At 38.5% G+C, this 11,960-nt stretch overlaps 1 protein-coding gene across 9 annotated transcripts in view; it reads right to left on the bottom strand.

The window, feature by feature from the left end:
* Window positions 1–11,960, bottom strand: part of LOC119778157 (rho guanine nucleotide exchange factor 28-like) — a 65,415-nt gene continuing 53,455 nt past the window's right edge. For 7 of the 9 annotated variants that reach the window (XM_038277287.1, XM_038277279.1, XM_038277280.1 and 4 more), the window contains 13 exons: window positions 11,292–11,546; window positions 11,122–11,198; window positions 10,848–11,026; window positions 10,618–10,715; window positions 10,326–10,523; window positions 9,336–9,467; window positions 9,118–9,251; window positions 8,969–9,016; window positions 8,599–8,703; window positions 8,314–8,472; window positions 6,868–7,119; window positions 2,386–2,743; window positions 1–2,297 (listed from right to left, as the gene is read on the bottom strand). In XM_038277287.1, coding sequence (XP_038133215.1) covers window positions 2,110–2,297; window positions 2,386–2,743; window positions 6,868–7,119; window positions 8,314–8,472; window positions 8,599–8,703; window positions 8,969–9,016; window positions 9,118–9,251; window positions 9,336–9,467; window positions 10,326–10,523; window positions 10,618–10,715; window positions 10,848–11,026; window positions 11,122–11,198; window positions 11,292–11,546 — 2,183 coding nt within the window. In that variant the 3' untranslated portion in view covers window positions 1–2,109. The remainder of the gene's footprint in view (window positions 2,298–2,385; window positions 2,744–6,867; window positions 7,120–8,313; window positions 8,473–8,598; window positions 8,704–8,968; window positions 9,017–9,117; window positions 9,252–9,335; window positions 9,468–10,325; window positions 10,524–10,617; window positions 10,716–10,847; window positions 11,027–11,121; window positions 11,199–11,291; window positions 11,547–11,960) is intronic. The other 2 variants (XM_038277281.1, XM_038277282.1) reach the window with 2 other exon arrangements.

Below are 11,960 nucleotides of genomic sequence, written 5' to 3'. Positions count from 1 at the left end.
TAGATGTTTGCCACAATAGTTTTATATACACAGTATTTGGAGACGTATATTTCTCATCAGAGGTTTAAATGCAGTAATCATGGGCTTGAATGTCCTCCTTTGGTCACTTACTTAATCATTTATTTGAATCATTCTTTTTCAGTGTGAAATCAATGAACAACTGACTTCATTAATTGTTAAAAACAAGAACTGGGTGTGAAAGTTTTATTTGACTGTGGACTCTTAATATTTTCTCTTGCTTAAGGTTGTTTTAAAATAGGTAATGGGACCGATGTTCCAGCATGACTTGGTGGTTCATAATATTCCTGATCATCTCTCTTCTGGTTGTGACAGCTCGGGTAATATATCTGACAGTTGGACACCGCTAATCAATCAGAGCAATTACCTTGCACATACATTAACATTGGTTTAGAAGTTTAAAGCAGAATAACATAAACATTTCAGAGTGGCATCCCTAACACCTCCTAACCATACTGAAAATGTTTGGAATATGTCAAAAAGCCAGGTCTGTGTGGGAAATCTTGTCAAAGATGAAAAGCCTCTCATAAGCATTCAAAGAGAGTGTTTCAGCTAACAAAGAGCAGAGCATACAAAGACTAAGGTCTTATTTGGTGTAGTTTAAGCCCTTTTAGGCACAATGACAGAATCAAGATGTGGATCTATGTTATAGGAATTGTGTTAGTTACATGAGGAGGGAAAATATACCTTGGAAATTATTTTATACAAACATCATAGCTGGATTTTGAATGCATAAAGTCTGCTAACTTGAATCTTTTTTAAGGTCCATTATCCTAATGAACATGCTTTACAGCACACCAGTTTCCCTTAACTAAAGTGACAGCAGAAGCTTGTGGGAAAAGGATAGAGAAAGAATGGGAAGAAAAAAAACTTCTGGTGATAAGGCGCAACTTGTTGAACTTTTTGATGTCTCAGACTGGATGAGCGTCAGGCACAGCTCCCATATATGTATGCTAATTAATGCAGCTAAAGTTGTGGGGGAAACTATTTAATAGCTTGTATCTCAGTAAACCAGCTTTAAACATTTTAATGAAGTTGTTTTGAAAAATAGGTAGGACCATATCAACAGGAAATTCACACCGGAGCCACATTGGGCAGCTTGGAGGTCAGTGCCTTGCCAAAGGGCAACTAAGTATGTCGCAGGACGAACCTGGAATTGCAAGGACTACTTTCAAGGCGTCAACTCTGCAAGGTGGGCGAAGTTGTCCTAAGGTGAGACTTTGGACAAATGTGTTGATTCAAAATAAAATCCACTCTAAGTCAAGTTGATGACACAAAGTTCACCTAGTTCTTCGGTTTTTAAATCTGCAAAGCAACAAAAAAAGGCTGCAAAAAGAAAGTGGCATCCATGCCGCTGACGATGGCATGTAAAATTGGGAATACAATATATTTAAAAACCAAACCTTCTAAAAATATCTGGAGTGCAGAAAGCAAAATATGTGAAATAAATTATGAGAAAAACTATTATCTTTACATCAATTACAGCATAAAATTTGGCACTTTAGATCAATTAAAAAATGCGAAAGATCCCTTTAAAACACAGAGTACATGGGTAACCCTATCATGAAAATAAAGATATTACATATATATATCTGAATATATATACATTTATATTTATACATATACAATATTGTCAGTACATTTGACTTTGCAGACTCCAAAACCCATCTATAAATATAAACAAAAATGGTGCTTCAAAACATCCAAACAATATTTCTCTAGTAGTCTGGGGCAGATCTTGATTGACTTTACAGATATAGTATAATTTAAAGCGCTTGTGGGGAAATACTTCTACTTTCTTTTTGATCATTTAATTTATATGTACCTATGTCTTCAAGGAAGTGCAACAAATGAAGCATAAATAAAAAATATATAAAACATTTTCTTCACGAAAAATAAAAAAGGCACAACGGTTTGATTACACTGGAGGCACATAACGTAGATAAAGGCACATAAACAGTCAGAATGTCTAAAAGTTCTGTTTTTTTTGTCCATTATAAATGACATAACAGCACAGTGAGATAAAATAAGGTATATTACACTTTCTTCCAGTTTTTGATCTTGCAGTTCGCTTTCCTTCTTTCTGGATTCTTAGAGGTAAACTATATTTTCCTCAACTCCCTCCTCTCCATTCTGTCCTTCGAGGGAAAGATAAGCCTGTGGTGGGAGGAGGGGAGTAAGAGAGGGAGATGCGGAGTTGTGCTCCTTGATTGCATGACCTGTGATCCCTGACCTCCAGGAACCTGAAGTTTGTGTTTTCTCAAGCTGGGTAGCATCTGCTGCAATGAGAAAAAGAAAATGATTTGGAAGTCTGAATAAGTAGGTAATTATTTTATATAACGTTTTAGAAGCAGAGATTTGTCCTACTGTTGCTGGATCTCTGCTGTTGTGAAGCCACTCTGCTACTGAATGGATGGAGGCAGTCTGTGGACGGTAGGGTGCAGCTGTGGTTGGTACCATAAAGAGGTTGTTTGCTGTGTGTTTGGCTAAGCAGAGTGTTGAGGCTGTTGCAGAGGCTGGCACTAAGGCTTCGGTCTGCAGCGCAGCTTGAGCTGAGCGGTAGGCCGTCAGGATTATTCTTCTTTTGCAATGAGAGGGCATGTTGGTAGCTGTAGTTGGTCGGCTGCTGGAGGTGGTTCTGTTGCACACAGCTGAGCAAACCTGACTTGTTCTTAAATAGCGAGAAGTTCCCATCAAAGCTGCCTGTGCGGCTGTGTGTGGGGACCTAGAGAAAGAAAACACAAAGAAAACGCAAACACTCTGGTTTTACCTTTGTTTTTGCATTGCTGTTTGACTTAATTTTCCCTCCCATCTGCTCCTTTCTTCAGAGGCTGACAAGGCTACAACCTGCCTCAAAGGGCAGAAAAAATGGTGACACACTAGTATGCCAAATCTGAAACATGCAAATATTTAACTCAAAGTAAGGCTGAAATCAAAGCTCTCAATCTGAAGTGAGAGTTAGTGAAATCAGTAGAGTATGGTGAGCATAGGTGAGGATTGTATGTGGAAGTGTTGCAGTGTGCCTAAAGTAGGGTGACCAGACGTCCCCGATTTCCGGGGACTGTCCCCGTTTTGGACCACCTGTCCCCGGCTAAAGCTGTCCCCGGAAATGTCCCCGATTTTACCGAGGCGAAAAATGTTGCGTGTAGACTGTTATTACAGTAGAGCTGTTGCGCGCAAAAATAGGTATTACGGTAGCTGGTTGCGCTGCTGATAACATAAAGATAAGGAACAGAGCGCACCACAATAAGGGCGGTAATGATCCTTTTGGATGTCAGCTGCCATTAAAAGACAAAGACGAAGAAGAGCGCATCACTTTTAAAACAGAAGAAGAAGAAGAAGAAGAAGAAGAGGAAGTTCGTTTTTTACAACCTGTGGCAACTGATGGGGAGCTACGCTGAGTGATGGTGAGTGTGTTAATCAATTAATTTTATTCTGATCGGCCTGATCTTGTGATAAATGTTTGGTTTGTGTCCAGGTTAAAACAGTAATAAAAAGTAAGACAAGACCACGAGTTGAGCATGAGTAAAAGACGCTGGGTTAAAATGTAGCAAAATGATTGAAAACTCCTTGTAAGGCGCTAATCTGGTACGCTGGTTCTCCAGGGATCAACAAGGGTTTGTATAAAGATGATTTAGAATGGATAGGTGAACTTTAGTTTATATTTCAGATAGTTATTATAAGTAGAGTTATTTCAATTTGTTTTGATGATTTATGGTTGTGATTTATGAGCATAGACTTCCAGTTTTTGGTGTGCTTTTTTACTGCTCAGTTTGGATATATATGAAAGTTCCTTGTGAAAAAATAGGAGTCAGTAACAGGAGAACTGAATAAGACAAGATCTACATGATTTGAGAATGATGGAGGAAGAGATAACCACCTCTTTAATGTCCATTTATTATGTGGTTTTTGCTTGTAGCTCCTAATATTGTGGTAATTAGCATTTTTAGTATTTAGATGAGATATTAATAATAATAAGTTTTCATGTTGCACATCCTAATTTTTTTGGAGGTGATTTTGATTATATAATGTCTCTGTTTTAGAATAATGTAAGATTGATGCTGGAGGAGTGAGGAAGAAGATAGAAAGACAGAAAGGAGATTGAATGAGAGAGGAGGAAACTAGGAACTCTGATAGAAAAAAAACGGTTGACAAGAAGGGAGAAAAATTTACTTTGAGGAGTAAAGCAGAGAGCAGGAAACATAAGAGGAAGCCTTAATGCACAATACAGAAGCTGTGAAAAGAAGGAAATTATATATGTATATGTTATTGCTGTTTATAAATATGGACTATTCTTGGATTATATACATTGTGTTGATGTTAAGCCTATTCTGCTGTTCAATGGTTAAACTTGTTTAAGACATTTAAAAAGGTTATTTTGCTTTTTACTTGGTATGTCTTCTCTTATATTATTTTACCCAAATTACCAGGGCCACTGCCTCAGACCCTGTTCAGTTAATATTTCTGTTTCAAACATTTAAAATGTATAATATGTATTAATAAAGTTCAAGTGATAAAGCGTTGACATTATTTGAGTGATAAACTAACATATTGAGTGATGTAGTGTGCAAAGTATGCTGTGGAACACAGAGTGGCTGTATACTCAGGTTAGTAGGAAAAATGAACCTGCTACTTTGAGACACACAGGCCCCTGATGGGGAACCAACTACCAGTTTTAGTCCGTGAGGCAGACACCCTGTCTACTTTTAAGGCTAGGCTTAAAACTTTCCTTTTTGATAAAGCTTCTAGTTAGAGTGGCTCAGGTTATCCTGAGCTATCTCTATAGTTCTGCTGCTATAGGCTTAGACTGCTGGAGGACATAGGGACCCCTTTTTCATCATTCTGCTTCATTCTCTCTCTATTCTCCCACTCTGCAGAATCTGTTAGTTCAATCTCTAACCTTCTGCTCTCTCTGCTTTTCCTCAGAGTAGCTTTGCCTCGTCTGTTCCTGTTTGGCTGTGACTCCATCCTGGAAAGAAACATCAGCTGTGCTGCTGCCATCAACACTCTTGTTTATAGATGTTGGAGATCGGCCTGTTTTCCAGTGTAGTCCTGTTTCTCTGACTGTGACTAACTGGATGTGCTCTCTTCGTCCTCTGGCATGGGAGCTGGTTCGGAGCTCGTCTGTCTGGCTGTGTGTTTCCTGGACGGGGCCGCCTTTTACAGCTGCTTTTTGTATCTCTGCTTCTGTCTCCTTGAACCCCAGTCGGCCTCAGCAGATGGCCGCTCACACTGAGCCTGGTTCTGCTGGAGGTTTCTTCCTGTTCAAAGGGAGTTTTTCCTCTCCACTGTCGCTACAAGCATGCTTAGTGTGAGGGATTGCTGAAGAGTCAATGAGTCGATGCAATCAACTGGTTTTCCTTAGATAGAAAACTTTGTATCGATTTGACTGTATGATCTGGTTGAACTGTAAAGGGCCTTGAGATGACATGTGTTGTGAATTTGGCGCTATATAAATAAACTAAATTGAATTGATCTGGCTAGGTGACAGTAAGAAACATATATGAACCTTTACCTGCAGGCTTGACTACTACTTGTTTTTTTTATGTTAATGAAGAAAAAAAATATTTCTTATAGGTATGTACAGTAGATGTAAACAGAATAAGTATTTGTTGCACTTTTTTGAAGAGGTGGGGAAACTCTGTCTCAACAGACAGCCACAGGCATAGAATAAATGTTTGTATTTACTTTTCTAAATGTCTTTTCCTCATGTCACTCTCCCCTTAGGAGGCGGCAGAGCTCATTGGGCCCCCAAAATTGGAAAGCCCTGCTAATGACCCTTGACCCCTCCGCTCCCACCCCCACCACTTTGCCCCAACCCAGAGACACAGTTCTAGTTTTCTACTAATAACACTATTCATGTTATTAATCTTAGGATATACTAAACGTTTGGAAAGGCACATTCCTGGCTTTTACACTTGATTTTTGTTGTTTAAATATTAATAAATATGTAAAAATATATGAAACCATTACTGTCCCCGTTTCCTAATTTCATCTCGATAAGATGTATTGATTTTTATCCACGAGCAAGAAATGTCCCCAGATTTGATTTCAGAAATCTGGTCACCTTAGCCTAAAGAGTAAAGGCATCCACATACCTGTGAAGGAGAGCAGAAGCAGCCTAGCTAAGTAGCTAACTCTGGGTTTTCAGAAAACTGGGGGGATTTATCAGGTCCTCTGGTTTCTCCTGTCAGTAATTACTGTTGAATGAAATGTAAGTGCCAAACCTCAAGATGTCGTAAAGTCATCCCTGCCCAAAACATATTAAGCTCTTTGTTAAGAAAATTAGAAAATTTTACTTTTATGTGATTATGTGATTTTTTATTTCTTTCTGGATTAAAATGCATGTTCTCGGAGTTAAATGCTTTCTTTATTTTGATCTGTTATTTAATTAAATTACAAATTCAAAACTTAAACACTTGAGTTCTCACTATATTGAGTTAAGATTGTCATCACATTTTGAATATGTCCAACATTGATTTTAAATGGACAGCTTGCATATTGGATTTGCTATGAATGAAATACACGCTGATTTTGCATGGAAATAATCCTGCTGTGATGTGCATTTATAATGTCTAATATGCTGAAGATCTAAAATAGTGAAGGAGATATTGTAAAAGCAAAGAGTCAGGATATGTTCATAACAATGTCCTCTATTAGTATCATAACTACCAAAGTTTGGTCATAGCTGTTATTATTACTTCTTTTGAACATTTTTTCCTCAGATTCATTTATGAAGTAATTTTAATACCAGTAAAAGAACTTGGACAAAGTTGGAAAATGATTATTAATGAGAATAGTCATGTTCGGCCTTGATGCATCTCCTCCTCATCTTTTTCATCTGCTTACCTTGTATCCATCCAGTGGTATTGTGACAGGCAGGCTGCTCTGGCGGCTGTGCCTCCAGCTCTGGAGCAGTCTCTGCTGGGCTTCGATCCTCTCCTTATCCCTCTCCACACTCCTCTGGCCCTCCCTCAGCCTGTCCAGGTTTTGCTGATACTCCTGCAGCTGGGCTTCAAGTTCCTCTCGCTCGCAGCGCAGCCGTGTGGCCTCAAAGAGACACTGCTGCTCTCGCTGCTCTAGCATGTTTTCATGCTCGGTCTATAAGGAAGGAAACAACATATGTTCATATATTTTTAGATAAATTCTATCTTACTAAGTTTAGTCAATGTTGTCACATATACCCATAAAGTCAACATTAAGACTGTATTATACAGACCAGTAGAAAGTAGGATATAATTTTCAATTTGAGGTAAATTGAAACAAGTTCTTTTTTTATATATTTCACAAATCTATATTTGAAAAGAGGGATGTGCTTTTGTATTTATCCACCTTTCCCTGCAATTACTCCTGCATTTCTCCTGTGGCATGTTTTTTCCCAGCTTTTCTAAGATGTGTGCTGAGAATTTTTTGCTGAGAAACTAACTCAATTTAATCATATTTCATTGGAGAGTTTAACTATTAAGTCTTATCACAGATCTTTACTTACCTGAATGGGAGTGGCGGCCTAGTGGTTAGGGCATAGAACTTGGAATTGTGAGGTTCTGAGTTCAAGCCCCACTCCAACAGGCTGCCACTCTGCGTCTCATGAGCAAGATCCTTAACCCCACACTGCTGCCCTGATGCCACAAGATGGCAGCCAAATGCTCCCCAAGGGGATGGGTTAAATACAGAGGTAAATTTCTCCAATGTGAGATCAATATAGTTGAATTAATCAAGATTACATTTAGGTTTGATCTAATCCAATCCTTGGCAGCTCTAGCCTTTTGCTTAGGGTTGATGCCCTGCTGGAAGTTGAAGGCTTTCTTTCAGGGCTGTGCCTATTTAGCTCTTTTGTTTTGGCTTTTTATAAACTTGTCTGACTAGCCAAGAAAAGAGTGTCCTCTACATGAAGCTAACGTAGGCTACTATGGCTGCCTAAATCAGCTCCACAACCTTTCTTCTGCCCTCTCAAGGGTCCGCCTTGGTCCTAGTTTTCCATCATGTTCTTCAAACAGCACAAAATATACTATATGCATTATACAATATTTAGACTTTCATTGGTTAAAAAATATTTTTGTAAACCATGTATATGTTACTTTTCACCTCTAAATAACATACAATAAAATAAAATGATGCTTGTTATGTGACAAAATGTGGGGAAAAAGTTCAAACGCATAATAATTTTGAGAAGTCAGCTGGGAACAAAACAAAATCATTAGGGAATCATAAAGTCCATTTCTATTCTATTCCAGTACCATGGAGGAAATCTTTTTTTTGTTTTAATATTTGATAACTATAGGGCTTAGGTCTCACCTGCTGTTTCTCTCTAGCCAAACATTCCTTTTCCCAGCGCTGCAGCTCTTGTTTGAGCTTAGCTTGAAGCTTCTGCACCTCATCCGCATCCTCCTTCTTCCTTTCCAAACTCTTCTTCTCCTCTTTCACCTTGTCTGTGTTCCTCTGCTTCTCCTGTTCCTGGGATAAAAAAAAAGCTAATTGATATTTTGATACTGAGTCTCACATTACACACACACTCCACACAAGAGAAACACATTTATTGACTGGGAGAGTAATTAGAGACGAATATTTCTGTGAACAAACCAGGTTGGTTTGGAGGGATGTGATGCTGCGAAGCTGAGGTTTTTCTCCTTCTTGAAGAAGAAGTTTTTGGACTTCATAGAAGCTGTCCTGAAGGGTTACTGCTGCCTGTAAACATGGCAGGAACCCTTAGAAAAGTGTAATATAGCCACCACAAACATATGGACTTTTGTCAGAATTCTGTCATCATGCTATAAATTATTAAATAAATATCAGTTTTACAGTAAGAAGCCTAATATAGATACTAAATATTCCTAATATTATGTTTTTAAGACCAGAGCTAAGCAAGCTATTTAAATTCCCTTGTTTTGTATCTTTCGCTAATCTTTTAAAAGTATTTTGACTGTTTAGAAGAGTTGTGTGCTTTTCAGACCTGTAGACTGTAGAGAAGCTGAGTCAGGCTCTGGACGCTTTCTGTCACCTAAAATAACAATTTGCTATCATTAAAAAACAAAAAACAAACAAAAAAACTTCTGTTTGTTAATTTGTGAAAATTACTGGGCAAAAGAAAACTGCCTGAACCTTTAATAATGTCCCTTTTGTTTCCCCTTTTTTGAGCTCGACTGCTGAGCTCCATGTTGTGTTGTCCATGGCCGCTAGCTCGCAGTCCGATCCCAGAGAATTGGAGCTTATACTGAGTGTGCTTAGATAATCTGCTGCTTGGACAAAAAAAAGGAGAGTTGCACATTTAGAGTTTTGGAATATTTGAAAGAGATAAGATGTTGGTGTTTAGGATTTACGTTCAGAAGGAGACTCCTGGATGCTGCTGCCGTGGCTGTTGTAGCTGCAGCACTCAGGCGCTTGGACGGGAGAGTTCTGACTGTGGACTGGACCTACATCACGAGTCTGAAGAATGTTGATCAGGTTCTCAGCTAGAAAGGCAAACATGAGTAAATACTGATGATGTAATTGAAACAAACAACTTAAAGTAATGCTTATACAATCACATATAAACAAAACGTATGCTATTGCAAAAAACGAAAATCAAAAGAAAGAGTTCTCTTTTTCTAATGCTGTATTCCTCTCCTTATCTATGCAACCATTTTAGCCATCCAGAGTGTTTCTGAGCTGCAGCAGAACCAGACCCTCTAGACTTGAGTGTGTAAGCCAAATTCATATGAAACACTGTTTTATATTAACACCTGAATCTTTGCAGGCTTCACGACTTTCCCCAGGATAGATGTGTTTTGTTTGCATCAGCAGACAAAGTTTGCATTTACAAAGTTCCGCCATAAAAATGGACAGATTAGTCTTTTGAAACATCAAACTATTCTTGTTTTTTTTTTTTTTTTTTCACAAATATTTTATGAAAACTGATACGCACAAATATTGCATTGTTCTTAATAAATTAGTTAATTAAAAAGAATCAAGAATATTACAGCCCGAGTCCAATACTGTTTTTCTTTCTCAACCCTTTACCCCTACTATGCACTGTGCCTTAATACAGTATCGTGTTGCTCATTTTTAACACAGGAAATCCCTTTTTCTGAAGCAGGTTTGTAGTTGTAATATGACATGATACAACTAATCAATGAGTCAAAACCAAGTTAATAAGGTCACATTTCAACTCTGCCAGGCGGTGGAAGGCATGAGTTTATTGAAACTGCCCCTAGATGTGCCTAGTCAGATATTCACTTAGAAAAATTAATGCTATAGGCTTTTTAGTGTACTAAAAAGCATATATCCGAGTTTGCTGTCTTTATAAACATACTACAAATCCTGATCATCACCTTCTTTTAGTGCAGCTGTGAGCAGCGACGATGCCTGACGTGGCGCCTCAATATCGACATATTGTGCAGGCCCGACCAGCAGATGGGGATGTGGTATAGACTCTGGAGCGCAGAGAGTTAATTCTGTGAGTTCAGCGTAAAGCTGTAACTTCTCCTCCAAGCTTTGGCAGATCTGTTGGTCCTGAGTAAGCAGTGTTTCTGTACAAATATCCACACAGAGAGTAGGGCTTGTTGTTTATGCTTTAGATCAAAGGATTTTACATTTATAGATTCATTTAAACTTTGCTTTTACCCTGGAATTTGCTGATCTTCTGAACTCTCACTTCTGCAGCTTGTCTGGCTTCTTCTGCCTCTGTAGCTCTCTCCTCCTCCTCTTCTTCCTCTGGACAACTGCAGTGTAGTTCAGTAGGTTAGATAATGAGTAATCTAGTCATTATCATCTATTAACTTGACACAGACACTCCGATGCTGAAACAGAAAAACACCATAACCTTGATGTGAACCACATGTGCACACACACACCTCTCCACAGCTTGTCGGATGTGTCTCATCCAGGCATTTCTCTCCTCTTTTGTGATGGTGTGAACTTCATACATCTCTGGCCCAACAGAAGATGCAGAGATAAGGAACATTCCTCGTTCCTCATTGGCTACCTCTCTCACAATGAGCTTTTGCAGGGGAATAACTGGAGGCTTTTGGTCCTTAAGGAGAGAGTCCAGAAGGGAAAGGTTACAACATGGAAAACTTGAGTAAAGGTGTATCGAGTTTCAAAGCAGAGTCTGGGTAAATGCCTTACCACAGAGGCAAATACAAAGCGTTGGTCTTTTTCTTGCAAAAAAACCAGAACATCCGTTAGCAAAAGTGCTAAAGTGTCTGTGAAAAAAAATAGTTGAAATATTTATAAAAAATTTTCGCATTCTGTCGAAAGCAAATCTAATTCTGTACCAGAGATGATCTCATTCACACCTTTTAGACGCCCGGTTGCAGTCTTCCAGTAGAGAAGGCCTTTGTGCTGCAAAGCCCTGTGTTTGCTGTGCAGGTCTTGTTTGCGAAATATCTTGTTGTTCTTAAGCTTGGCGATGCTCTTGGTTTCGAGCCTGGCCAGCACTTCCTGCAGCTCCTGAGATCTCTCATATTTACCAACCATCAGGTCCACTGCTGTGATGATCTCCCGGATCTGAGCCAGAGCATCTGACAAGTCAGAGTGTTCCCGGCTTCCTTCTGTGGGTGGAAACAGTGGCAATAGAATAGACAAACAACTTTATATTCCAATTTGGCTTCTATTTGATTCATTAAAATAAGTCCTAATCAGATTAAATAAGGAAGAATTCATTTTATGACCTTATCTTTCAATTAGGACATCTTTAAGATGACAATGAATACATGTACTATATTTATTTGAATGTATACCATCTAAAATTTATCATACTTTTTTAGCTATTTTAGACTAAAGCCATGAATGTATTTCAAAACAATTTCATGTGACAGACCTAAAAAAAGTATAACTTTGAAGGAAAAAGAAAATTATAAATTTATGTTTATGTTTTTTTTTCTTGTGACTGCAGTTTAATATGTTCCCATTTAGTCCAAACCTCTGCATTAAATCCAATGGAATACGGTGCCTTCAGACCTGAG

Source organism: Cyprinodon tularosa, unplaced genomic scaffold, assembly GCF_016077235.1.
Source record: "Cyprinodon tularosa strain WSP-4 unplaced genomic scaffold, ASM1607723v1 ctg130, whole genome shotgun sequence".
Lineage (NCBI taxonomy): Eukaryota > Metazoa > Chordata > Actinopteri > Cyprinodontiformes > Cyprinodontidae > Cyprinodon > Cyprinodon tularosa.
Note: the sequence above shows the minus strand (reverse complement) of the source record. Positions and strands in the feature narration are given on the sequence as shown.